The following is a 27,608-nucleotide window of genomic DNA, read 5'->3' as shown; positions in this document are numbered from 1 at the left end:
AAAAGAGCTATCATTTATGGAGTACCTCCCGTGTAAAGTACTGTGTTAGGGACTGTATGCTGATTATGATCACATATCTTCCACAAAGAACCTTACTCTTTCGATTCATTCCTTCACACCCATCCCCCTACTGTTTTGCCATTGCTCTTTCCCCTGGATAGCCACTTGCTCCTTTCCTGAACTTTCTTCAGGTCATACCTTAATGCCCCCTCAGTGAAGTCTTCCCAGACTCTTATCTAAAATTTGCCCCATTCCTGCAACTTTCCTCACTGTGTTTTCTCATTAGCATTTCCCACCATCCAACATTAAATACCATTATTTTTTTCTTGCTTATTTTATCTTTCTTGGTCAATATCATCACAATATAAGTTCTAGTAGTAAGTGAACCATAGATGACAGGCATTCCTTGTGTTTCATTCCTGCCTATGTCCCCAAAACCTAGAACAGAAACAGTGTCTGGGCTCCTACTTCAGAGCAGGTGTTATGGCCAATGCAATTGCTCTATTATCTAATCCTCTACCTGCAAGTGCTGGGATACCATATGGGCAACAGTTTGTGTCCTGACTGCTCTACTTCCCATCAAGCTCCCTGTTTGTGGCTTAGGAAAGCAGTCGAGGGTAGCCTAGGAAAGCAGTAGAGAATAAATAGCCCAAAGTTTTGGGTTCATACACCCACATGGGGCACCTGGAAAAAGCTCCTGGCTCTTGATTTTACATCAGCTCAGCTCCAATAGTCGCGACTGTAAGGAGTGATTCAAACATGCCATTTTGGACCCGGCAACATTTCCTGCTTCCCCTTCCCCACAGCTCACGAAATTCGTACCATTCTGGTTATCCACCAATCAGATGTAACCTGGTGCCTTACCGTATGATCCCACTCCCAATCTTTGGCCCCTCCCCCTAGACTCCACCCACCTACCTGTGGCTCAGATAATCTCAGCCACAAGTCCCTGGGGCCCTTCTCCTTCCCCCTCTCTCTTCCCTTCCCTTCTTACCCGGCTCTTCCCCATCCCCTCCATCCTGTCCCTTCCCTTGCCCTGTCAGCCTCCATCCTGCCACCATGGCAGGAGACGTGTCCCTTCTAGTTTTCCCCTTACGCCCCTGCTACCATCCCTACCATGATGAAATAAAGGACCGACTAAGCTGCATCTGGGATTTTGGCATGCGGTAACATCGTGAATAGAGGACTCGGCTGTGGGAATTAGCTGCACATAACAATGTAAGAACCGTAAGAACTGTAAGTGCATTAAAAACCTAACAGCGACCATTTGGGCAGTGAACCAACAGATGGAAGATCTTCCTCTCTGTCTCTCTTTCTCTCTTATAAATCTGCCTTTCCAATAAAAATACATACATACATAAAAGAGCAGGTGTTCACTGGATGTGTGTATTTGAATGAAAACTACATGACAGGTGCTACTTGTTTCATTATACCAAACTCACAGATAAAAAAAAAAAAACTTAGGCACAGAAAGGTTAAACGATTTGTCCATGGTCATAGAGTAAAGATCAAAATCGGGACCTAACTGCTGATACCAAACTCTGCCTTCTTTCCCCTTCCAATATAGGGTTTGCATCTTCCCTGGAGATGCCCTCTTCTCCTCCTCCTGCTCTTCTGGGGTCATTGCTTTTGTTTTTCTGCCTTCTTTTCTATGGTGGCCAGTGACTGCCCTCAAAGGACTCGTTCATGCTGAGATGGAGGATCATTTGCTGACACATGTTCTTAATGAGAAAACTGCCGCCTGGTAAATTATTCACTCAATGTGTTCATGCTCAGATGCTTCATTTAACAGCGGGCACATCAAGGTACAGGAGGGCTGTGTTATTGTTGGCAGGGTGGAGCAGATCTCCCTGAGCCAAAGGGCAACGGTGGGAAATGGCAGAATCAGCTCAGGTCCCAGAGTCCCAGGCAGTATAGTCTGAATCCTAGTGAGGCCTGATTGCAATGGAGTTGGGGGGATCTTCAGCAGTTATCACTCCTTGCAATGGGTTCCTCACCAACAAGAGAAACACTGACTGAGCTGTGGTTAGACTAATCCAGGATGCACTTCACAGTTGGCTGGGAGCATGATAGGTACACCTGAGTACTACTGCCATGACTTCCCATACCTCAATCCTCAATATGGCTTTTCCTGATGCTACAGATCTTGTAATTTCTACTTGCTGGTTTATTTCACTCCTAGCACAGGTGAGAAAAACTCAAAGAGAGGGGGAAATAAAGAAGAATTTTGCTTTCGAATCTGAAAGATCTCTACATAACCATGTCAAGTACAGAGGCTGGAATAGTCTCCAAACTGGCTTTTGCACTGACCTTCCTGCATCCCTGCATTAAGCACAATAACTCCATGTTTCCTTGGTTACAGGTCCAGTTCTAAGCAGTTACATGGAATAACTCACATTACCCTCATAGAAATCATGTGAGCTACAGCACTGCAAGACAATTTCCAAGTGTCTGTGGAAACAAGAATTAAAAATAACTTTATTTGGTGCAAACAATTCTTGAAATCTATGCATATGAAAGTCCACTAAAATTCATAGAAAATGCACATTATGAGAAAACTACACAGAAAACTACAAACTAAACATTTGTGCACCAAAAATAAACATATCTTTTAATTCTATTTTTCCACAATTTTTTGACGTACCTTCATGTACCCTCATAGCATCATGCCCATTTCCCACTCAACAAAATTGATACTCCAAGAGGTTATGCAATCTGTCCCAAGACGGGTAGCAGAGGGGTCAAACCCAAGCTAATCGGCTTCTGGCTTTTGGTACTTGTGCTTCAAGCCCACCATTTGCCACCCCACCTGCCATTTCACTTCACCACTCAGTGATTCATGAGCTGCATTATCTAGAGCTAACTGATGGGGAAGGAGAGGCAGAGGGTGGATGAACTCAGAAAGTGCCTGAGCCTGAGGGAAAGGCAAGCCCACAGCTCTCTTGGAACGTGACCTGAGAACTTCCTAACCTCTCCACACTGGGGAATCTCAGCTAGATTCCTGTGCAGATTTCTGGCAAAGAGAGAATGTCCTTGGAGAGCTTCTCTTCACCTCCTTGAGCAGTTCCATGCCATAGGTCACCAGAACCCAAATCCCTCCCATTCTCCTGGGCCATTCGTTCCAAGCACCTGTCAGCCCATGACTACTTTGTAGGAATGGAAAGTTTCCAAAAGTTGGCTAGGAATCTCACAAGACTGTGATTTAGCACTTATTTGCAAAATTGCTCACTCAAATCATTTTTAATAAGGTGAAAAATAACTCTTTAAAGCATTATAAATATTCTGCAATCTTTTCCTGTGATTCCAAGACTATAATGTGCAAGGGTAGCTCCAAAAAGGAACTTTCAATTTCTCTCCCTTGGAGACATTAGATAGAAGACAACACTCTCCTCCAGCCAAATGATAAAACAGCAAGTGCTGACCAGACAGGCTTGTTTAAGTTGATCCTATCCACTGAAAGCTTTACATGCATCATCTGTTTTCATGAGGGAGGTATGAGGATCAGCACTCCAGAACCAGACCAGACCAGCCCAAACCAAACCAAACCTCCAGAGAATTCAGTACTTGGGCCAAGGGCTCAAAGTGGCAAAATCAGAATTCAGTCTGTCTGGCTGCCATGCTTGCCATGGTTTGAATGAGTCACCCTGAATCAGGAGTCTGTGTCAGGAGTTAGACACAGAATCCTCAAATCCTTGTATTCATAGGTTTTAGTGGTAGAGTCTTGGAGATTCCATATGGGAAGATCTACAATGGTAGAAATGGCTTTGTAAGAGGAAGAGTGACTTGAACTAGCTCATTTGCTCCGTTCATCAAGCAATACCCTCTACCATATTATGATACAGCAAAAGGGCCCTTGTCGTGCCAAGCAGATGTCAGTACCATGTTCTCACACCACCCAACCTTCAGGACTATGAGCTAGATAAACTTCTATTCTTTTACATTTCCCAGACTCAGGTATTTCGTGACAGCAAGAGAAAACAAAGACGATGCTCTTAAACCCTCCATTATCCTGTATGAGCACTCAACTACAGGAATACTCCTAAAAGCTAATGGCTGAAGTCTGACCCACCGGCATCCTTCAGGAAGAACAATGCAGCACAGTCAGTGGGGACACATTAAATGGAGCTCCTGGATCCCAGGGGTGCATTCACTGGCCAGATACTGAGTATCAGTGGCCACCCTCCCCTACCCCCCATCTACCTCTCACTAACACGGCACTAGGAAACCTGCTTAAGTGCCACTTACTAGATTCATCCCATGTTCTATGACCCCACAGCAGTGTCAGTCCAGTGGGACAACTTCTTTTTAAAAAGATTTATTTTATTTATTTGGAAGGCAGGATGGAAGGGGTAGGGACAAAGACTGGGAAAGAAAGACCTTTCATCTGTTGGTTCACTTCCCCAAATGGCTGCAATGACAGGCTGGGCCAAAGCTAGGAGCATGGAACTCTATCAGGAGCTCCTACTCGGATGCAGAGGTCCTAGGACTTCGGCCATCTTGCATGTGCTTTAGTAGGGAGCCAGATTGGAAACAGAGCACCTAGGACTAGAACCAGGGCTTCAATATGGGATGACATCATTGTAAGTGCTGGCTTAAATGGCTATGTGACAACCCCAGCTCCAACATCTTTTCTCAAGTCACACAGAGGCACTATAGGAGCTAGCACAGCAACACTCTAGTGTCCTATACTCTCTGGGTGCAGGTCTCCTTTCTGTAAAACAGGAAGCCTGAGGTATAGCAGGAGTGACCATGGCCTAACGAACATGTTCCCACTCTCCATCATGGGCTCATGGCAACTGGCACAGGACATCCTGGATGCCTTCAGTGCTGGGATGCTATCCTGGGTGCTGTTTATCTAACCAGAGTTGGCACTGCAGGTGTAATCTACATGCCAAGTCTAAACTGGCTGATCTCAAAGGACTCCTCCAGACACATGAATATATCACAGTGTGGTATGTCTACATGTGAATTGTATGGAAACACAGATTTTTTTTCCCTGAAATAAATCACAGAATCAGCTTCCAATGACATAATGGAGGGAAATAAGGAGGTCCATTTTTCCCAGCCTCTCAGGTGAGAAGGCTTCAAGCACTAGAGCCCTGGAGTTGTCAAATTAGAGAGAATGGCAGCATGGTAGACAAAGACATTTTCCTGGTTCCAAAAGTGAGAGAGTGTATCCCTAGCAAGGGAAAGCTCCTTGCCACAAACGGGTCTCCAGGGGGACTTGCTATTCGGGTCAGATGGTAATCAGTACATCCCAAATCACTTGCTGGCAACTAGATAACCAAGACCCAGAGAGAAGCACTGCCTGAACTTGAAAGAGAAACTTCACTGTGGCAGAAACAGGCCCTGACCAAGGAGAAATGAAGCAACCACTTTGATTAGAAACAGACCTAACCACGTCTGCAAACCCCCTATTTACAATGCAGGGGAACTTCAAGGTCTGATGTTGACCTGGTGAGGCAGAGGCCACAGGGCTTAGCCACAGAACGCTAAGACAGGCCTCTGCACAGGGTGGAAGGCCCATGAGATGGATCAGACTGCTGTGGAATGCCTTCCCTTAAAGAGGGGACAGTTCAGGCAGGCAAAGGATTCCCTGGAAAGATGTCAAGGTGGGACCTTTCCATGCCTGGCTAACTGCACTCAGACAAGCAGACGTGGCCTTGCTGGATTCTGGAAGGATACATGCCTTGTGATTCTGTGGCAATGCACATTTGCATGGCCTGTGCCATCTCCTCACCTCCTGGTTCACAGAGTCATGACAAAAGCATCTGAAGACCTTAGTGCTGCTGGCCAGCCTATTCTATAGGACGGGGACCATGGCATCTTCCTTGTCCTCTGTTCTGAGCTGTAAGGACTGTGAAGTCTATTTGAGACAGGTCCAGCAGAGTCTTAAACAACTTCCAAAGGCAACAACGGAGAAGGCGGTGTCCTGTTAGGGAACTGCTGACCATCACAGCAGTAACTCTGGGCTTGTGGACCTCACTGACTCCCCACAAGGTGCTGCTAAGGGATGATGAGGGCCATGTCCCCCAACTGAAAAGATGTCAAGTGCTATGGAAGTCAACTGCATGGCCAAGGGAGACAGTGCGAGTGATGTGGAGCTGAAGCAGCACCCACCCCTGATAACTCAGCACTATAGATGGACCCATGCTGCTGCTAGAGCTCTCCATACAGGGGGATAAGAAGCAATCAGGATTTCTTTTTTCTTTTCAAAGGTTTATTTATTTGTATTGGAAAGTCAGCTTTCCAGAGAGAAGGAGAGACAAAGATTTTCCGTCCACTGGTTCATTTCCCAAACGGCTGCAATGACCAGAGCCCATCCAAAGCCAGGAGCTTCTTCAAGGTTTCCCATGAGGGTCCCTTGGTCTTGGGCCATCCTTGATTGCTATCCCAGGCCACAAGCAGGGAACTGGATGGGAACTGAAGCAGCCAGAAATCAAAGCAGCACCCATATAGGATCCTGGTACATGCAAGCTGAGGACTTTAGCCACTAGGCTACTGTGCCAGGCCCAGCAATCTGGATTTCTAAGTGAAATCTCCCCCTTTGCAAATACAGACAGCCATTTATTGAGAAACAGTAGGGGCCAAACATACCTGTAGGCAGTATTCCACTTACACGGTAACAAAATGCTATGAATCTCTTTCAGGAAGAAAAATAATAAGAATATTTCCCCCCAAATCCTTGATTTATCTAACCATGTGGCTCAATTAAACAGACATGTAAATTAAGCAGCCAGAATAGCCAAGTCTAGCCTAGCCAAACGTCATGGCCACCAGTCATACTGTTGGTGGGGGGGAAGGAAATGGCCTAAGAAAATCCAAAAATGAAGGGCAGTTTGCTAAAACCATGACAACAGGTGTGGGATATGTGCTTTCAATGTCCAAATGCTGAAGACTTCAGGGATGGACGACAGAAGGACCCTGGAGGATAAGATGGCTGCCAAGTCTTCCTGCACAGGGCAGCTTGAGCCCTGAGGCTTTGAAAGCAACAGTTCCTGCTCGATGAACACCAGACACTGGTAAGGATTATTCATTGCCCAACTTAGCTCCCTTTTTCTTAAAAACCAGCAGGGTGCTCACTGTCTCTTGGTGTGGACAGGTGTTGGTGGAGAAGGTAGGACATTCTAGGTAAGAGAAATGCTCATGGGCAAAGACGTGTGGTAGTAACAGGCAAAGCACAAGTGTCTGGGAGCAAAAGGAGAAAGTTCAAATGTGAGCTGCGGGTTTCCCTTAGGCTGACACCAAGACTCCCAGAAGTTGCAGCTGGCACCATTTGGATCATAAAGGTGGCAGTTAGTGATAATAAGGTCACTCCATCCAAGGTCCAGAGACCAGGCCTCATTCCTGAGGAACAGTGTGGCAGAGCTTTTGGGGTGGGGGGCATCCTGGCCCCAGTTTGGAATGCAAACCACCAAGTGAATGCATGCATATTTCTTGCCTTGAGGAAGCTGCTAAGCTTTTGCAGGCCTTCAGGAATTTACTCCACCCTTCAGAGATATGAGGGGTACAGGGAGTGGGGCTGGAGGATTCAGGCAAGAATCTGGGTCCCACTAACTCATCCTGAATGTCTCCTGGCCCTTGTGGTGGAAGGAGTCTCACAGAAAAGGACAAAAGGGATGTGCAATGGGAGACCAGCAAGAGGAAGAAGAGGAAGGACCAGCAAGAGTAGACAAACAGGAACCAGAATCATTCCTCCAGCAAGTCAGAGCGGTTTTAAGAAGCATAGGGAAAGAGCAAAGCCTCTGAAACGTGCTGGAGCTCAGGGCAAGAGAGTGTTGAGACAGTGAGGCTGCCAATGGATGATGACCAAAAATAGGAAGGCCTTCGAGGGCCAAGCTGAGTTCACAGTTATATGGGTCTCAGAACCAGCAATGTGGAATGACTTACTTGGTGCCCATTCTGACCATATGGGATTCCCAGGGAGAAACCCAGGATTACCCTCAGATCCTTCTTTCAGGATTGCTGTACTGTCTCTGCGTCCATTGTCTAGAAGTTCTAATCTCTCATTTCTTTAATGCCAATCCTATCAAACACATTTTCCACAAGCCCAAGCCTAGTTATGAACACAGATTGCAGGTCAAAAATGGTTTAGGAAGTAACTGTATATTGGCTTTGACCTCTTGGAAAGTCCAGTGTAAACAGAAGGTTCTAAGAAGGGCTGCTGCCAACCGGTCTTTCAGACTTTGTTAAATTTCTCTGAATGAACCCCATCTGTGCTGTTGGAATTCTAGCAAGATGGATCCCATTGGGGAAACACATGTCTAGGCATTTTGGAAGCTGATGGTCAAATTCTCTGCCTCAAACACCTTGGAAGTCACAAAACTCACAAAACAACATCTGTTTGTATGGCACTATTCTTCACTCATTCTGCCCACCTTGATCCCCATTTTTAACACACTTTATACTAAAACATGCAAAAAATATAACTGCCCACTCATAAGGAGCTCATAGTCTGGTGGGGAAGGTAAACAAAGCCCTGGTCTGACAAGAGTGATAGTTTGTGCAAAAAGGTAAAGTTAGAGTACACTTTTTTCTTTTTTTAACAGATAAAAGAAGTATACTCAAGAATAGGTTCCTAGATGAGGAACGAAGAGGAGAAATGAGTTGTTTATAAGATTGATTTCTATGTATTTAAGAGGCAGAGTTGAAAGAGAGAGAAAGGAGGTAGGAGGGAGGGAAGGCTCTGGGCTCCTGGCTTCGGATTAGCACACCTCTGGCCGTTGCGGCTGTTTGGGGAGTGAATCAATGGATGGGAGATCTTCCTCTCTGTCTCTGCTCCTCTCTGTATATCTGACTTTCCAATAAAACGGAGAAAAAAGTTTAAAGAGTATATGAGAATTTGCAGATGACAGTTGAGAACAACTGCTTGTGCTCTGTGTACCATTCAGCGAATGGGAGCTGCTGCTATGTGGTGGTGCTATCCACTCCACTCTTATTTCTACTCCATCTTGTTGTCCCAGTTTCAGAGTTCACAGACCTCTTGGCAGAGTTGGTTTGGGTTCCCATTTTCAACCTGAGGCATCTACATCTTTGGCAGACACACTGGGGATGATGGCTGCAGGTCTGTGGACACCCCCACTTCTCCTTAGCCAATGCTGAAGTTCAGAAAAACTAAACTTGGTTCCTAACTACTTTAGAGCCTGGAGAAGGGTTCTGCTGAGTGGCAGGAGCCAAGCCTATCCCAGCAGAGGCAGTGACTTCACCACCCTCAGAAGGAGCCACATGGACCACACTCTATGCAGCAATCAGCACTGCGCAGGTGACAAAGGCCATGGCAGAAGCTTTTTATCACCCAAGCTTTCTCCTCTTTGGCTTTCTCTCCTTGTATGACAAACATTTGTTATGTCTCCAACATGATAAACTATTCTTGGGCTCGCTCCACCAGCCACCTCACAGTAAATGTGGAGTGAAATAAACAAGATCTCCTCATTTCTGCTTTTGTGTTTTCTCCCACTTCCCTGCTCACAGGCTCCCTTTCAGCTCTTCTGGTGACAGGAGCAAGGCATAGATGCCCCCGTCCCTGCCAATGTCCTTTCACTTGTCTTTCTCAGGAAGCATCAAGATTTATTTAAAAGAAGATTAAGAATTTGGAGGTATGAAGCCCAGCTTTGCAATTTCTTCACTGAATAAGTAAACTTGGGCCCAATTTCAGAACCTCAACTTTCCCTTCTGCCAAATGGGTACATAGTACCTCCAATGCCACCAAGTAGGTCAGAGAAGCCATGTCAATAGACATAGAAACACTCTAACAGTGAATGACAAACATGCCACCCTCCCTTTGATCTTTCTCACCCTAGGACTGGCTTATCTGAGAAAACAAAGTTAAGAAGAGTGATACAAATGAATCCATGCCCCGCCATAGAAAATATGAATCAACAGTTCTTCTGGTAGCACAAAGTCTGCAATTTTTTCTTTCTGCAGTGGGCCAGAGTGTAAAATTTTCAAATTTGTGGGTTAAGCACTGTCATCGTCATGCAACTCTGCCACTGGGGCACACATGGAAGCATGCAACAGACACACATGAATGAGGATAGCCATGTGCCAATAAACTTTATAATAGCAGGTGGCAGGGGACTGGATTGGCCTACAGGCTGTCATTACTTACCTTGGTCTTGGGGTTCAGAGCTTGCCCTTTTGCCAAGCAAACCAGAGGGCCAATCTCCCTCTCTCTGCCAGCACCCTCTTAGAAATCCCCCCCCCCCAGGAGAGAGGCAAGCATCAACACAACGCTGTAATTCCCTCTCTGCCTTTGAGAACTGGAGATGGAGATTTATGGGCATGACAATTTGTTTCACATAATTCTGTCAGTAATTACACCGACTTCCACCAGCAGTCATTAGGTAAATGATGTGGCCCTTTCCCCTGAGTAATATTTCCCCCCACTGAAATAAATGGAGGGTGCGTTTCTCTCCCATAAGTTAAGCATATTATTTGCCTCATCACACAAGGCAAATGCAGTAGCTTTGAGCTATTAGTCTATCACTGCAGCAATCAGACGGCCAGGAGCCAGAAGTAATTTACAACAGGGAAGTAAACAGGGCCCCAGATAAATAAATAAGAGGCCTAGGCTGGTCTGGGGCCTGAAAAGATTAAGTAATGAGAGGATCTAGTGAGAGATTTAGTGCCAACTGAGCACAGCCCAATGCAGCCTCCCATGGAGGAATCAAATTATATCATTGGAGAGAGAGAGTTATTGAAGTCCCTCATGCTGAGCTGGGAAATCAGCACTTTTGGGGAGGGGAGGGGAGAGCTGCTGTCATTAACAGTGCAATGTGGGACTCCATACTGAATTCTGGTTAATTAGCTCCAGGTAAATGAGGAAAAGATGGCAGGTGAGCAGGGCACAGTGATCCTGCTCACTAGGAAAACCTGGGCGGCAGCTCAGTGGCTAAACGATCCTAAATATCAGGTTGCATCTCCTCAACACACAGGCTTGTCATAAAGAAGGAACGAGCCACTGCGGGAGAGAACGTGAGGCTGATTCACAGTTGACGTTGACTTTCTAGCTTCTGAAATTCTAGAGCATGGAGCGTCCCAAGAATAAGGACTCATCTTTCCCAGGCAGGCTGCAAGCTCTGAGAAGCAGGCTCTGTCACTGCCGTCCAAAGAAGAGTTCCTATCCTGGGCCCCACCCTCTGACCGGACCACCAATCTGCCAACAGATTAAGGCTCTACCTCTTCCCTACGGTGGCCACCTTTGTGGGTTCTTTCCCTGGAATTGTTAGTCCTCTCAGTTCCTTTCCACAAGTTCATCATGACAGCAACCAGGTAAATGCAATCACCACACATGGCTAGAAATGCTAACGATATTTTCTTAGGTACAAACTGCTAATCCTTTGTTGCTCCAGCAAATCTCTTTCAAACATTGATATTCCTGTTCTCAGAAGATAACTGCTGTAACCACCAGCTCAAGCTAGGGAAGCTTGGTTAAGGACAGCTCCTTTTTCTTTGGATTCCCTATCGATGAATGAAAAAGCATGGCCAACTCTTCTGGTGTGCCCTCAGTACCACACCAGAGACCTGAGGTCTGGGACTGTAGGTCCCCTTCTGCTCTGTATTTCAGTTTCTTCAAGCCTGCACAATCTTGTTATGCTTCTAACCCTGTCCTAACATTGTTTCCTTTTGAGAACAGGATGGCTTACGGTCCAGAGTTCCTCCCAGGCTAATTTAAATGGATGAGATCCAAGATGGCTGTCTATCTGGTCTCAAGCCAACATCAACTACATTATAAGCCCACCACCATGCTAAAAATCACTCCTGTAATGCAATGGCAGTTGACAATCATCATGACAACCAGAGGAAGAGATCATAATGGGACAAAATGAGAGTGATTCCAAGAATCTTGCCACAACTTTCCCCAAAAAGCCGTGCATGGGTTTCCTCTCCTTCCTGTGGCCCTGAGTCTATGACACATGAGCCTTCAGAAGGCTGACAAATTGCTTCTCCCTTTATTGACCAACAGTTTGTACTACTGATGTTCAGCTATAGTTTTGTCAGGTTCATGATACCAAATGGTTAGAACTGCCTGATGTTGAGTCTTTGCCTCCACCCATAAATGGGGTCATATCTTCAACTGCCAAAAAATAAAAAAATAAAAAAATAAAACAAAGAAGAAGAAGCAGAAGAAACAGAAAAGATCAATATATCAATATTCTAGAAATTGCAGAAGGGGCCATTCAGCACAGCACTCAGCCCATGAGGAGCCAAGACAAGACCTTTTGGGGAGCTTAACGCAGAATGAACCAGCACATGTGAAATGGGAAAATCATCCACCTGCCATGGGAGGAGTCAGTAAAAGACCAAATCCAAACTTGAGATACTTAGGTACTCCTTTCCTCCTGTCCTTTTTCTTCACTGCATCATTCATTATCATCCATCCATGTCTTCTCTGTTGTCATGGTTATTCCTTCCTCCTTGCTGCCCCTCTTTCTTGCTCCAAGTTTTCTTTCTTGCTTGCCATTTCATCATGAATATTGCCTCGTTGAAAAGACACCTCTTCTCCCATGTGATATGCAATTAAAGATTGAAATGGGGTTATGATGCTCACAATGGCAGCATCTCTCATTAATATGGGGCCAATGAAGAGGTCATCTCCCCCAGAATAATATGGGTTATGGGAGGAGAAGTGACAGGGGTGGCAAGCAAGGAAAGGGAGAAGATAAACAAATGTTAGATCAGTGTTACAGCTTTACAAAACAGCAAGCCAGAATCTCAGAGAGAGCTTGGAAAATGTTAATATTTTGATGTCCCAGTATAGTTCTGGTCCAATTATTTCAGAAGACATGGTTCATTTCAGGTTTGGAATAATATACCAGATGCCTTTCAAACAATCCCTGGTTTACATCTCAAATCAAGAAAAATAATTTAGAGGGTTAGGTCAATGTTGAGCAAATTATTGTAATCTATTCAATCTTTTTTTTAGACTAAGGTTTAGTTTTTGTTTGAGTTCCCACAGGTCTTTTTCTTTTCCCTTCTGTAAAGCCTTACACAGCTGAGGCTTCCAATACTTATAGAATCCCTCTCAGTGCCCAATAAGAGCAAAAAATCAATGAAGCCTGGAGATGAAGCCAACACAGTTTATCTTTTCAATTCACTGTATCACAGAATATTATTCCCAGATCTTTGAAATAGGCATCAAAAACAACACTCCCCTCCTTGGCTTTCAGTGTAGGGTACTGGCTCATGTCTGCCAGAAGAGGATTCTGGGAAGGGCTGTTGCTTCTTTCTGGTGGGAGGCCCATGGCTGCAGAATGAAATCCTTCCCCTCTGCGTTAGTTTTTAATCCTCATTCCTGTGTGTGTGAACATACATGTGTACATATGTATGTGCATGCACGTAAATGCTCATGCATAACTTATATAGTGCCTAGTCACTTGGGACTTTTAAAGGTAATGAGGAGAGCTCTGGTTTGGAACAGAAGGCGTCTCTGACCACACAGAGGAAAAAGCATATTTTACAGACATGAATTTCATTCTCTCCTTCACTCATTTCCAGACTACATACTGAGTGCCCACTCTGGGCTTTCTGCAAGGGTCAGTGTTTATAGAGTCAACAATAAGAAAATGTCAACATTTTACCAAGGGATGGTAGATCAGATATGAAACAAATGAATAAGTAAAAAAATCAAAGAGAGAAATTTTTAGGAAGAAAGCAAAGTCACATACTGGACAGCGCTCAGTAAGGAAGGCAACTGTGACTGGTGCCAAGGTGTTCAGGAAAGGGCCATGTGACGAAGTGACATTTGCATCAGGACCTGAATCTCTATGCTGACATCTGGTAACAACATGTCCCAGGCAGAGAAGAGATCAGAGTTGCTGGAGCAACAGGAAGAAGGGCCATGAGGCTGCAGCATGGTGGGGGTGGGGAGAATGGCCTGAGATGGCACCAGGAAGAGATGATGTAATACAAAAAAAGCTTGGGGTTTCTTCTCTAGGTTATGCAAAGTCCCTGGGGAGAAGAGGAGATCTGATTTGGCTTAAATGAACATGGTGGCTGTTGAATGGATGATGGATGATGAGGGAATATGAGAAGCTGAAGGGAGGTGAGGGAGTAGGTCCTGGCAAACATCCAACCAAGAAGAGAAGATGGCTGTGCCAGGGTAATGGCAGCAGAGACAGAAAGCAGTGGATAAATCAGAGATGATGGATTCTCCTCATCTATACCACTGATGTCAACAATCATCCACTCAGGGAGTCCTCAAACAGTAGAGAATTCTCTGGGCAACTGTCTTTTCCTTCTGCTGTGTTCCCAGCAGCATGAGACCTAATGATCTCCCCTCCTCCCCTCCAATGAAAGAAGGGCTATGCACAATGGAAGCAGGGAATGGTATTAGCAATAGAAGCCATAATTATTATTTCTGGGAATAATTTTGTTCAGTGGCTGAGCTTTGGGAACTGGTAGCTGACAATAAATATTCTGTTCTGAGTTACAAAAAATGAGGAAACTCCACTAAGATGCAGAGATAAGTCTGACCCATGAACATCTCTTTTAGAGGAAAAAGAAGCACTCTTTCTCTGGAGAACAGACAACTTTAGAGCAACAATTTACTGACTGTGATATAAATATGCCACTCTATAGCTCTATGCCCCCAAAACACCAATTATGAGCCAAGCAAAGAACCTCCCAATACCACTGCCACTGCTGCCTTGATAAACTCCCAAATCTTATTACAGTATTGCTCAATAGTTTGAGCTAATTTAATAGTCAGTATCTTGCACCAAAGTACAAGTATATCTTTGATTCAGCAGCATAGAAGGAATATTATTTGCCTGAGACTTCCTAGACAGAGAAGGATTATATGAATATATGGGTGGTATGTTATGTGTATGCGCAAATGCTTTTGAAAAATAAAGGAAGTTTAGTAGGAGACACAGAAATATGGAAAGGAGTTAATTGAAGCAATAGTCATCAATAAAATTGAGGACCCAGCATTTCTCTTATTGCCATCACTGATCATCATCTGTAAGGAAAACTTGTGGAAGTTAGATTTCTCTAAGCATTTTTGTCTAGAGCATAGTTTCATAAATACTCAATTAAAGGAGATTGAGATGAGGCAGATGGATTACTCTTCCACTCTCATGAATAGTTTTCTCCCTTAGATGATTCAGACCTTAAAAAGTCAAGATGCTTCCTTTATGTAGAGAAATGTTGGCATGATGAAATGTATATTTCAATCAAAAGCTGACTCACTGACTAAAAATTCCAACACAGAGCGCTAGACAGGCCAGTGAGAGGTCAAACTCTCCATGTGATCATGGAATACTCCACTTAGCCAACCAGGGAGAGAGCTTCTGCAAGTGCAATAGACAGTGCCAATCAAGAGGATCCCATACTTCCAAATTGTCTTCAACACCGTGAGTAGGGTGAGGGGAAGTAGAAAAGACATGGTCGGAAGACAGAAACATCATGAATAAAACATTAAAATATTATTCTAAACCATGAATCACGATCTTAGGTCCAGCACATCAAACTCAGGCAAGGAGCATGAAATTTACTTAAACTTCTCCATTACTATTTGGTTTGGACAGTCCTGTGTTATCACAGTTTTGCTGTTGTTAATACTATGTCAACACTTTCATTACGGATCTCAATCTCCAGGACTTGTAAATGAACTAAAACCCTACAAACACAATTTCATGTTTAAATCCAGGATCTTGAGCCAATAGGAAAGCCAAAAGAAAGACAAAGTCATATAACTTGTGTGCGAGTATGTCTGTGATTTGAAATCATGCTAGAATTTGGCACATCAAATTAAAACTCTATTTGTCCTTTGGAGAGATTCCCAAATGTTGGTTGAAAATGAGATGATTAGCTCTTTAGAAATGGCTCTGTTGATGCTGAAAGTGGTTCAAGAACAAATATTTCAAGATTATTAAATGGGGGTACATTTGCATCATTTCAACAATTGAAGGATGTGTGTTTGGGGTCCACCCATTTTGAAAGGCTGATATTTTTCTATTCACAATGTGATGTTTAGTTCTCTGTAGAGTTTCTAACGCTAGATAAGGAAAATGAAGGCTCTTTGAGTTCATGAAGGCTGAATTCTGATCCTCATTCTTAACACAGAACACACTCTTTATCTGATCATTGTTAGTGACGATCATAATAATGTGCCTAAGTTGGCTGCCTCTCCCGAATATTCCAGGGTGATGAGAGCAGATCTGGGATTGTCCAGAAAAGGTTCAGTTGTCAGGGTTCCAGCTCCACAGGTGGGTTCCAGGCACAGACGTGTGCAGATGGGCCAGGTGGCAAGAAGCCCATACTCACACTCTCTGTGTCCAGACATTTCTGGGTTCTATCCTCAGAATCCCAACACCCAGAATAGTGGAGATTATACACACACGAGTAGGAGCTCAACATTGTTTTACTTTTTCCTGGTCATGCAATTCTTCCGGAAAAGAAGAGGAATGTTACCAACAGGAAAATGACTGAGTTTCTGGTAACAGCTAGGTGTTTGATTTTTCCATTTCCTACCCAAATATTTTTGTATTTAGCAATGAGAATGCACCAACGTATAAAGCCTTGCAAATTGTGTCAAGTGAGCTTGTCTTGTCATCATCTGTTCTATGTTATCATCCAGGCAGACATTCAAGGACTTCCCAAAGCCCTTGAGTGTTGCAATTTGCTCTCTCTGCAGTCTGCATTTCTCCAAGCTAATTCCATTGGACCTGGGGTTTCACCATCACAGGTATCTCCACTGGCCCATGTTGTTCACCAAATGTTGAACTGATTTCTCTGGAAAGTGGCTTCTCTCAATGAGGTCCAGGAATGACCCAAGGGCAGTATACTCATCTTTAGAGTGTGGAACCCCCACCCCCAACCAAGTAGACGAGTGAAAACCTTTACCTTCAAACCAAAGAAAATACTAAATCCATGAAATCACTTAAGCCACCCTTCCAAAGAATGGGAGACTCAAAATGTTTTATGCAGCAACCTATAAGAAACTCATTTTGTGGGATGTTTCACATTCCAGCCCATGGTTTATTCCCCCATATATCCCTGCCAGTAATATCAACCAGATGTGGCAGAGAAGTCTGTGTAGAATTGTAAAAATTACAAGCATATTCTGTAATTCCAAAGCATTGTAAAGTCACAGCTTGGATTTCTTTCCTTCTTAAATTAAAAAAAAAAAAAAACCACCAATTTCCAAGCTGGCAGAATGTTCTCAGAGGAGTACTGCCTGATCACTTTAGACAATTCTCTTGCCATCTCCAGGGGCTAAAGAGATTAAAAATGTAAAATCCAACTCCATCTGTGATATACTGCAGGGAATTTTGAAAGGTCTACTTGCTAGTATGTATTTAAGTCTATAAATTTTCTCTTTTAATGTTTCATGTCTTAATATTCTAGATCTTAGATAGGCACATGTGAGCTTCATAGAAGTTCAAAATGCCAAACCATGAAATTGAAAGCTTCATAAATCTACAATTATTCTCTCTCCTATTCTCTTGTTCTATCAACTCACGTCCTCAGTTTCATTCTTGCCATCATTCACTCCCTCTCTTCTTCCCTCTGTCCCTTGTTGTTTCAGAGCAGCAGGTAGATAATAAAGTAGAAAAAGAAAACAAAATTGGAGGAAACATGATGATCTGGGTTTATTCCTGGTGAGTGAAGTTCTTCAAGTCTCAGTGTTTTCACCTGTATATTTGGTATAAAAACACCCATTTTTGTTGACCCTGTTGTTAAAACTGTTTATTTTCATCTACTTCAAAGGCAGAACAATAGGCAGACATAAAAACAGTAACAAAGATGAAAGATCTTCCACCCACTCGTTCACTCTCTAAACACCCACAACAGTCATGGCTGGCTAGGTCAAAGCCAGGAGACAATACCCACTTAGGTGTTAAACATGGATGGCAGGGCACCAAACAGCTGAGCCATCATCCACTGCCTCCAAGAACACATAAGCAGGAAGCTAGATCAGAAGCAGAACAGGCAGGAAACAAACTGGAACTCCAATATGAAATGTGACATTGCACTAAGTTAATCTATTATGTCGCAACACTTGGCTCCTGCTTTGCTGATTCTTGTGAAGACTGAAGAATCTAGCATATATAAACATCCTAGCACACAGTAAGTGTTCAATAACAAATTTATAAAATAATAGTAACTATATGAGACCGAGGTTTCTTAACAATGTGTTCCACAGGTCAAACACAGATGTATCACCCAGCACACCTATTTAGAAAATTATTATGTTCATCCAGATTGAATAAAATAAACTTGTATGACCAGAGAGGTAGCATTTTAACTAGCATTTCAAGTGATTTCTTTATGCATTAAAAGTTTGAAAACCGACTATAGTTTAGAGTCTTGTCCTGAAAAGTTTGGTTCTGAGTCAGCAGCATCACACTGGAGTTATTCTAAATGCTGATTTGAGGTCCTGCTGCAGTCTTGTGGACCCAGAACCCACAATTGGAAAAGATCCATGGGTATTTCAATGTAGTGTCAAGTCCAAGCATTTCTGGCATAGACACAACTCCATTCTCAAGCTCTAAAAATGTAAGCGTCTACAAGATGATTATATTAACCTTAGAGTGAACACTATGAATATGTCCATGGGCTTTTGTGCTTCTCTACTAAGAAAAGCTATTTCCCATGCTTTCTTTCTTGCCTCTGGCTTATAGTATCACAGACAGGTCAAGTCACACAAAACAGAAATACCAAAAATGACAAGGTGCCCACTGTAACCTATTATCTCTGCACATACAGATTAAAGCAAACATGTCTTCAAGCACATGATGAAATTCACAGCCAATGAAACATGCTATACACAAGGAAGGTCAGAAGGCCAGGGACATTTTCCATGAACCTTGGGTGGCTATGTGCCTCAGAAAAATGCCCCCAAGTCTGATATCATGGTCTCCAGTCTTTGATAGCTAGACCAGCCCAATAGGACAACAGGGGATAGGGACTGAGCTCCAGGAAGGCAGGCTCTGAGGCCCCCATCACCCTGATGGTTTAGTGTTCCCATCAACCTACTATCATTTCACCACATCAGACAACAATTCTGCTAGAAAATTGGGTATTATGGTTTTTATTTGCTTTGCTGGTTTTTCACTTTTATAGCACTGTTTCACATCAATGCAGATTTTTATAGAGACACATATTGCATGTAGTTATGTTTTAAAGTTTAGTGCCAGACTGAAAGACTAAGGTGGCTACAGAAGGATCCAACAGTAGCAGAAGGAGCAATCTGCAAACAGAGTTCCTGTCATTCAAAAAGTATGTACAGGTACAGGTTCAAAGAGACAACCCAACTGGTACTTGCTGAACTCGCACTGGGCACTTGGAACTTGAACTACTTTCTAACCATTCATAACTAGTACAGACTTCTAGGAATGTGCTCAAGTCATTGACTGTGGATGCTGACAGTTACTGTCTGTGTGAGCTGGCTGTGTAAGTCTCTAGGACTCTGCTTTTTTTCCCCTATAACATGGCAATGACACCATCCCTATCTCTTAAACCAGAGAACGAGTGAAAGAATATGTGTCAAGCCTTGACCTGTACTATGTATGCTAGACACACTTGTGATGAAGGCTGAATTGGGCTCTGACCCTAACTGAGAGCATGAAGCCTTAACCCTGGAAACTTCAGAATGCAACAAACAGGAATTGGGTATCAGCAATCTAAAGAAGTGAACTAGCTCAAATAAGGTCACCACAATGGAACCTTAACCCAGTGTGACATCCTTAGACAAGGGTATAGTTGCACAGAGCAATGATGCCATGAAGAGGGCAGCCACCTACTGGACAAGGAGAAAAACCTCAAGGCAACGAATCAGACCAGCACCTTGATCTTGGATGTTCTACTTCAAGACTGTGAAAAGATAATTTGTGCTTCAGTCACCCAGCATGTGGTATTTCATTGCCACAGCTCCAGCACACTAACACAGCAACTGTGATTAGCTTTCCCTGCACACAGCCAACTAATCTGAGATGGCAAAAGCTGAGGTCACTTGCCCATCATCATCAGAAAGCAGAATTCAAATTTCGGTCCCAATGTTGGCTCTAACCTTGGGTTGCCTCAAACAAACACCAGAATGCAGTTTCACGGTTGCAGCTTCCAGTTTTGGGGGACGGAGGGGATGTTGATCAGATAACCACAGAACCTGCGATAGAACGGAAATCGCTAAAAGGAAAGATAAGGTATAAACCAGCAGCAAGGATAGTTCAGGGGAAGTTTCATCTACCAGAAACAGGTTTTCTGGAACCTTCAGTCTAACAGTCTTGAACTCATGGCAAGAGAAGCTGTTTCACCAAGATAACACCCAATCTTATGACTTGCAGCTCAATTGGTTGGCCACATTTCATATTGATTTCAGCTGCCTGGGGATTATCTTCCAAGTCTCATGTAACTCCACTGCCCCAAGTGAGCAACAGCAGGTTTAACCCCACTGGCATTTTTTTTCTTTCTTATTTTTTGTCAAAGTTGTCAGATACCTCATGGGACTGAATAGTGACTAATTCCAGCCCCCAGAGAGCAGCTGGCACAACTGCTGTCATAGCTATGGGTTTGAAGCCATCACCTGACAGTGAATAGAAGCTTTGACCTAAAACCAGGATAGGATAGGACAGGCCAGCAGGACAGGCCAGCAGGACCCCAGCGATCTGCCCATCCTCACATGACAAAGTCAAACTCAGGCTCAAACACCAGTTGTGTCCCTTTGCCCCTCCAAAGCTCTCTAATCCAGTGGAATATAGAGGGTTTTAAACCCTGTTTCCCCCCTTGCCTTCTTGCTCCTTGAAAGGAATTTCTGTCAATATTAGTGCTTTGAATTTAAATTGCCAGAAACCTTTCCCTGCCTCTTCCATGTGTAGGTGAAAGTAAAAGCTGGAATGGGAAGTCAGAAGAGGAAATCAATAGGCTAAGGACCAGGTAACAAACCACATTCCCTCTTGTGAATGGAGAGCTAAAGACAGATTGGAAAATCAGGTAGTTAAAGTAACGTGCCTAGGGTCACACAGCTTGTACTGGGGTGGGGCAAAGCTAGGGGGAGGACCTGGGTCTCCTTCCTCTAAGTGTAGTGCTCAGACCACCCTCATCTGTCTTAGAGTCTGAGCTTCTTCCTAGGTGCTAAAATACTTGCTGCTCCACAAATCCGTATTCCAGGTACCTACCGTGTGCTGTGTTCAATGTTTAATGTTCCATGTTCCACAGTGATTTCCATGGACCCTCACTAAGATACAGAGGTAGGTTCTCTTATTGTCTGAATTACTGTTAGACACTGAGACCTAGAGAGGTTCAGAAATTTACCTTCTGCCTCACAGTATGTAACTGGCAGACCTTTAACTTACCACCTCTTCCTATCCCTTAGTCAAGGGGAGTAGGGTGCTTGTAAGGACCAGAAGCCTAGTCACTCTAACTTGGCAACGTTAGCATGGACCTCAGACTGCAAGGAGACACAACAGAGGCCTTGCCAGGCCCTTCCAGACTAGGACACTATTTGGCACTAGGTGGCTACAACTTGGCACTAGGCTACAACTAAGTATTTCAGGACAGGACAGAGCATACAGGCCACTACTACACACATGAATCCAGAGCTGGACCTGGGCGAGTATGGGGACCTAGCAGGTAACAGGCAAGAGCCCAGGAAAAATACTTAGGTCTATGACAGCCAACTTCTGATGCTTACTGAGGTGATTAGCATCCCAGAAGGCTAGAACGAAAGTGGAGCCACTAGGACTTAAACTGGCACCCAAGTGGAATGCCAGTATCACGGGTAGCAGCTATACCCAGCAAGCCACATCACTGATCATCAGTTATTTTCATTTTGAAAATTTGAAAATTCACTGAGTATTAGGCAGAGAGCTCACAGCACAGACAAGCACAGATTTCAAAGTCAAGTACCTAGATCTGAATATGAATCCTTCCACTAAGTAGTCACATAGTGCTGGGTAAGACTTTTATGTCTTAGGGCCTCAGCCTCACGCTCAGAGGATAGCATAAACCACAATGCCCACCCCACAGCATTCTTTGGAGAATCAACTGAGTTAATAGATGTAAGGTGCTCAAAATAGCACCCATCATGCAACAAGTTTTCCAGCATTATTATCTTCAAGTGTTGTCTTTGTAAGGGCCCAAATCCCTCATTTGAAATACAAGGTATTGCACAGAATAGATGCTTTAAAAGCTTGTAGATGCCTATTGTTCAGGCATGTAGCAGTCCCTTCCCTGTCTTCTGCTAACAGAATTACTTTTCTGAGGAAAAAAAATAGCCTTCATATTCTCACCCCAAAATAAGCAAGATACCACATGGCTCAGACTTAATTATTGTCAATACCCTTGTTAGAAAACCTAATTGGTAATAACAATGCATTTGAGCATGGGCATGAGACCAAGCAAAGGAATCAGAATACACACACAGTTCCTCTGTCCAGGACAGTCACTGTCCTCCAGGATCTATACTTAAAGCACTGGGAGTCTTCCACTTTGCCATCAGACTCACTGTTCCATGGAATGAAGGAAGCAAAATGAGGTCTTCTGACATCACTGAGCCCCAGATACAGTTGTTCTTGAAGCCATAACTACCACTGGACTTTTTAGTTACTTGAATGGATACACAAGTATCTCTCCTTTGAGCTAAAAGAATTTTAACCACCTTTTTCTTTTCACATGCTACTTAGTAGTATTACTATCATAAAATTGGTTTGCATTAATGTTATTCTCTTTTCCATCACTACTATAAACATGTCTTATTACTTGTCAATTGCCTCTGCAGAAGGTAATCTTCACATAAACATTGACTATTAAGTGGTTTTCGTCTACTGGTCTAATAATGAAAGAAAATCCATGTCTAGAATTCCCTTCCACCCGTACAGTTTCTGATGGAGCAGTTGGCTGCACAGAATCCCCATTTAGAACTCCCCTTTTGAAACAGCTTACTTTGTCTATCGAGATGCTGTGCTCTTTTAAAGCAGAGCCAGTGGCATATGTACACACACTTGTGATTGCACATTTATTGATTTCTAATTTGTACCCTGCTTACTTCCAGAAAAGCCCCGGAGAGGCTGACAAAATAAGACAAAGACATAATAGGGCCATTAAGAAAACATCAAAGATCAAGCCCAAAGAGAAAAAGAGGCTACCAATTATATCCCAAACCTGGGTTAATATAGTTGCTTCAATAAAAAAGAATTATATTTAGCTCTCAGTTTTCTTGGCAGCCATTCACAGCATATCATGATAGGGTACATGGGAATCTGGGCATGTTCAGGGCTAAAGTTTCACCCCAGCACGGGAACCTGACTGAAACACACCCTTCTCCCCACTCACCCCGCCACCAGGAGAGAGCTGAATGAATGAGTGAATAAATGCATAAATGGTAAGTGAAAGGATCCAAACTCCTTAAAAACATTGCTTCTATCCTTAGGTCTACATCACTCACTTTATCATCTACCCCTTCAGCCATCACTGATTGAGTATTGATGCGTGCCATTCTCTGTGTCTAGCCAGGGATGCAGAGAGGGACAAATATCAAAATGAGTTGAATATTGTCCTGGTCTTTCCAGCTAGGACTTTCTGGCTGGAAGCAAAAACTCAAGGTAATTTACCTAGTGTTCATTGCAATTCCTAGTGTCTTTGGAAAAGGAGGTTGTGAGGATGGGAACTGTAGGAATCACCATAGTTACCTTAGCACATACACTTGAACAGTCCCATCGGCACGCCAGTATCTCACTAGATGCTCAGAGCACATTTGTGCGGCAGGCAGGCAGGCAGGCAGGAGGTACCCCCACCCACTGATGAGAATGTTTAGGTATCGGAGAGACAGTGAGTCTCCCAAGCCCTCAGAGTCAGAAGGAAGCAGTTAGGACAGCACCTCAGCACTGCAGAGACCTGGTAGGAACATCCTTGTCTGAAATTCCTCCTGTGCCTAGACCACAGTAAGCCCTGAGCAACATGGTCATCACCTAATTGCATATGGAGGCTTCAGCAAGAAGAAACCAATCCACTTTACAGCCTGCCTCCATCAGAATACTTGGAAAACACCCACTCAAAGTTTTCCAGTAGCCCCAGTCTCCTTCCCCACAAATGGTACCTGGAAAGTGAAGCTGAGATGTAAAAGTATATAGAAGTCTGCAGCTGGTGAAACAGGTACGAGGTAGTTCTGGACAGAGAAATGATGGCTATCTGGGCGTTTATGAGAAGACCTTTGCAGGGAATGGGGAATTAGAAACCAGGACTGTTTCTGATGTGCCCACTTGGCTTTGCCAATTCAGTCCTGCTAGACACTCGGTTGCTGGACACCAAAGCACTTCCTCCAGTCTTGAGCCCATTCAGGTGGAGCCAAACAGGAGGAAGCAAAGCAGGTGAAGGATACATCCTTTCCCATGCTTACCAAAGTCAGCTAGGTGAACTGAGCCAGAGAAATAGTGTGCATAGCATGAGGAGACCTTGAAAAAGCACAGGTGAGTCCTAGAAAAGCCAACAAGACGACTCCTCCCTGGAGCATCAGCCAACTCCCTCCTGTTCTTACTTCAATAAAGGGCCCTTTGAAAAATACATTAATGCATACAGTTTGTGTGTGCATATGTGTGTGTATGACATATACAAATATATATATATATATTCCTAATTCAGAACTCACTCTTAAGTGCACACACCGACATCTGTTTCACATTTTCCAGTTTATCCCAGAGTCTATATGCATTCTTTGATTGCATAAGTAGGCATTAAACACAGTAATGGGGAATGAGAATGGTGGCCACAAGGTTGGAACCTTCCCAGTAATGCTGGGATCCTCCCAGCCAGGCTGTAAATCTCTGTGTCACTCCATTCAGCAAGTTGAGCCTTGGGCCACCCAATGCACCCCACGATCTACACTCATCACCAATAGCAGGATTTTGATGTCATGGTTACAGGGCCATTCATTGCCAATCATTAGCACTTGTCTCATACCCACAATAAGTGGATCACAGTCTATATATCCAACTCATGAGTTTCCACTCACATGACATTGACACACAAAAAGATCACTATCCTTTACCCAAGTTACATTCTGGACCATTCTGAAAAACAAAGCAAAATTCAATGTGTTTCTATCTTTTTCACCAAAGCATAGCCTTCCAGATCCACATTCCTAGACCAGCAGTGATAGGAAGCAGAAGGCAAAGGTGAGGTGCTATGCCAGCCAGCAACACAGGAATCTTGAAACGTTCAGGAAAAACCACTGCCCACTTAAACTACCAGCAACCTCCTGCAAAACATCCTCAACATCCCGCCCATTGGAGAACTGTCCTGAAGTAACTTCAGACCAAAGCTCAGCAGGAGAGTTTCCCCTCTCCTTGCAAATGAATGAACCACTAATGCAAGGCACATCCACTTCAACCACCAACCTCTGGAAGAAACAGGCCTGCAGGTGTCAGGGGAGAACACCAGATGCAGGCTTCCCACAAGTCTCCATGAGAGCCCAAGTGCTCCACATGGTCAGGACTCCCCACACTCGAGCAAACACATCCTCCATAAGGCACAAGGCAGAGAAGTAAGTCAACTGTACTCACAGTCTGGTGAGCTTCGGATTGCTTTGGAAAAGCAATTCTGGGAGGACTTGGAGCTTATTCTTGTTCAGACGCCTAGAGAAGAGAGCAAGAAGGAAAGGATGTGAAAGAGATGTTAAATCAGAACAAATGGATTCAGACACTGCTTCCATCAATCAGTCAACAGGTATTAAGATGCTCTCTAGATCTTTCAATAAGGGATGTTCAACATATGTAAAGCATCTTCCATCCTGGTGAGGTTTGTAGTCAAGTTGGGGATGTCAGGAAAACACAGTGGTACACTATGCAGTCATGGGTCTAACATGGATCCAGGACAGACATCACTAATCAACTGTAGCCTTTCTTCCTCACAGGGGTCCAGACAAAACTTTTGAATGACTCTCAATAATGAGTTCCACGTAACTATTATCAAGTAATAGAACTGACCTATAAAATATACTCCTACAAGTGCAGCTAAAATAGCAGGGAAATTATTCTAGATCATAAATGATGGTGGTGGGAGTAGAGAGAAGTTGCTATAGGAACAGAGGAGAGGGCAAGGCAGATCAGCACAAACACAATCCCTGTCATCTTGGATCTCAAGACCAGAGCAAGGCTGCATTATGTCTTCCACAAGTCCTTGATCTGTTTACCTTTTTGAACTATCTTCCCTACAAAAAAGGTTTTAGTATTACATTTTAAGCATTTAAAATGTACTTATTTTCAAAATTTATTGTTATTGGAAAGGCAGATTTACAGACAGAAGGAGAGACAGACAGAAAGATCTTTCATCTGCTGGTTCACTGCCCATATGGCTGCAATCACTGAATTTGAACTGATCTAAAGCCAGGAGTCAAGAGTATCTTCGGAGTTTCCCTTTCCCATTCAGGTGTAGGGACCCAAGGACTTGACCTAACCTCTACTGCTTTCCCAGGCCATAAGCAAGGAGCTGGATCAGAAATTAAGCAGCCAGGACATGAACAGGTGCCTATATGTGATACTGGCACTAGAAGGTGGAGGATTAGCCTGTTAAGCCACCATGCTATCAAAAAAAATTATTTATTTACTTAGCAGAGAGAGAGAGAGAGAGAAAGAGAGAGAGAGAGAGAGGCAGGGAGAAAGTCTTCCATTGACTTGTTTACTTCTCAAATGCCTCCAACAGCCAAAGCTGGTTCAGGCTAATGTTATAAGCCAGGAATTCAATCAACATGTTCCATGTGGGTGGTTGGGATCTCACATATTTGAACCATCACCTGATGCCTCTAAGGATAAGCATTAGCAGGAAACTAGACTGGAAGCAAACCCAGGCAACTCTAATGTGGGATGTGGGCACACCAAGTGGCATTTAATAGTGTATCACATGCACTCCCTAAATATTATACTTTTCAAGTGAGCTGAAACTAAAATATATAAATATATTTTTATAATATATATATTATTGTTACATACTCATTTCAAACTAAAACTCGTCTTAGTCTTCTAAATTTTAAAAGTAAACATTTTCACAGGCTTCTAACAGTGTGGTGGGACTCAGTATGGGTCCAAATGTGCCAAAACGTGAAGTTGGCCCTGGTAGGGAACCAAGGTCTGGGCATGAAGTATGGCCTGAGGCTAGGCCCAGCCCACTAGGAATGGCCCACATTGGATAGTGGTCAGCATGGTCAATCCAAGCTCTTCTGGGTTTGGTCAATGTTAGAGTCCTCAGGCAAGTCTCCAGCTGTGCTTCCAGGATTAGAAGTCTAGTACCCATGAAGTCACCTTTCTTGGAAATGCTAGGCCGAAACTAAGACATTGTTCCATGTCGGTTTCATGCTCCTCAGCCTCAGCATAATCAGTGAAAAGAGATTCTCTCTTTTCACATGAACCCTTAAACCACTTACCACAGTTTCAGCAAGATTTGGCTCCCCAACGAGTTCATTTGCTTAAACCCCAAAGCAGTAAGTCAGTTCTACGAAAAGAGGGTGAGGGTTTGATCTGATTATGGTGTCTGAGGGTGGAGCTTTGGAAAACACTTGAATTGGATCCAGCTGCTAGGGTGGGGACTGTGTGACCGAATCCCAGAGGCTCCACAAGGAGACACCACACATAGATAGAGGTCAGATACGCTCCTTGCTTCCCAGCTCACCATGG

General features: G+C 43.8%; 1 protein-coding gene across 1 annotated transcript in view; it reads right to left on the bottom strand.

Moving 5' to 3' along the window:
- SLIT3 (slit guidance ligand 3) overlaps window positions 1-27,608 on the bottom strand; it is a 596,992-nt gene that overhangs the window by 464,194 nt on the left and 105,190 nt on the right. The window contains exon 4 of the mRNA XM_058677430.1: window positions 25,503-25,574. Coding sequence (XP_058533413.1) covers window positions 25,503-25,574 — 72 coding nt within the window. The remainder of the gene's footprint in view (window positions 1-25,502; window positions 25,575-27,608) is intronic.

This window comes from Ochotona princeps, chromosome 19 (assembly GCF_030435755.1).
Source record: "Ochotona princeps isolate mOchPri1 chromosome 19, mOchPri1.hap1, whole genome shotgun sequence".
Taxonomy (NCBI): Eukaryota; Metazoa; Chordata; class Mammalia; order Lagomorpha; family Ochotonidae; genus Ochotona; species Ochotona princeps.
Note: the sequence above shows the minus strand (reverse complement) of the source record. Positions and strands in the feature narration are given on the sequence as shown.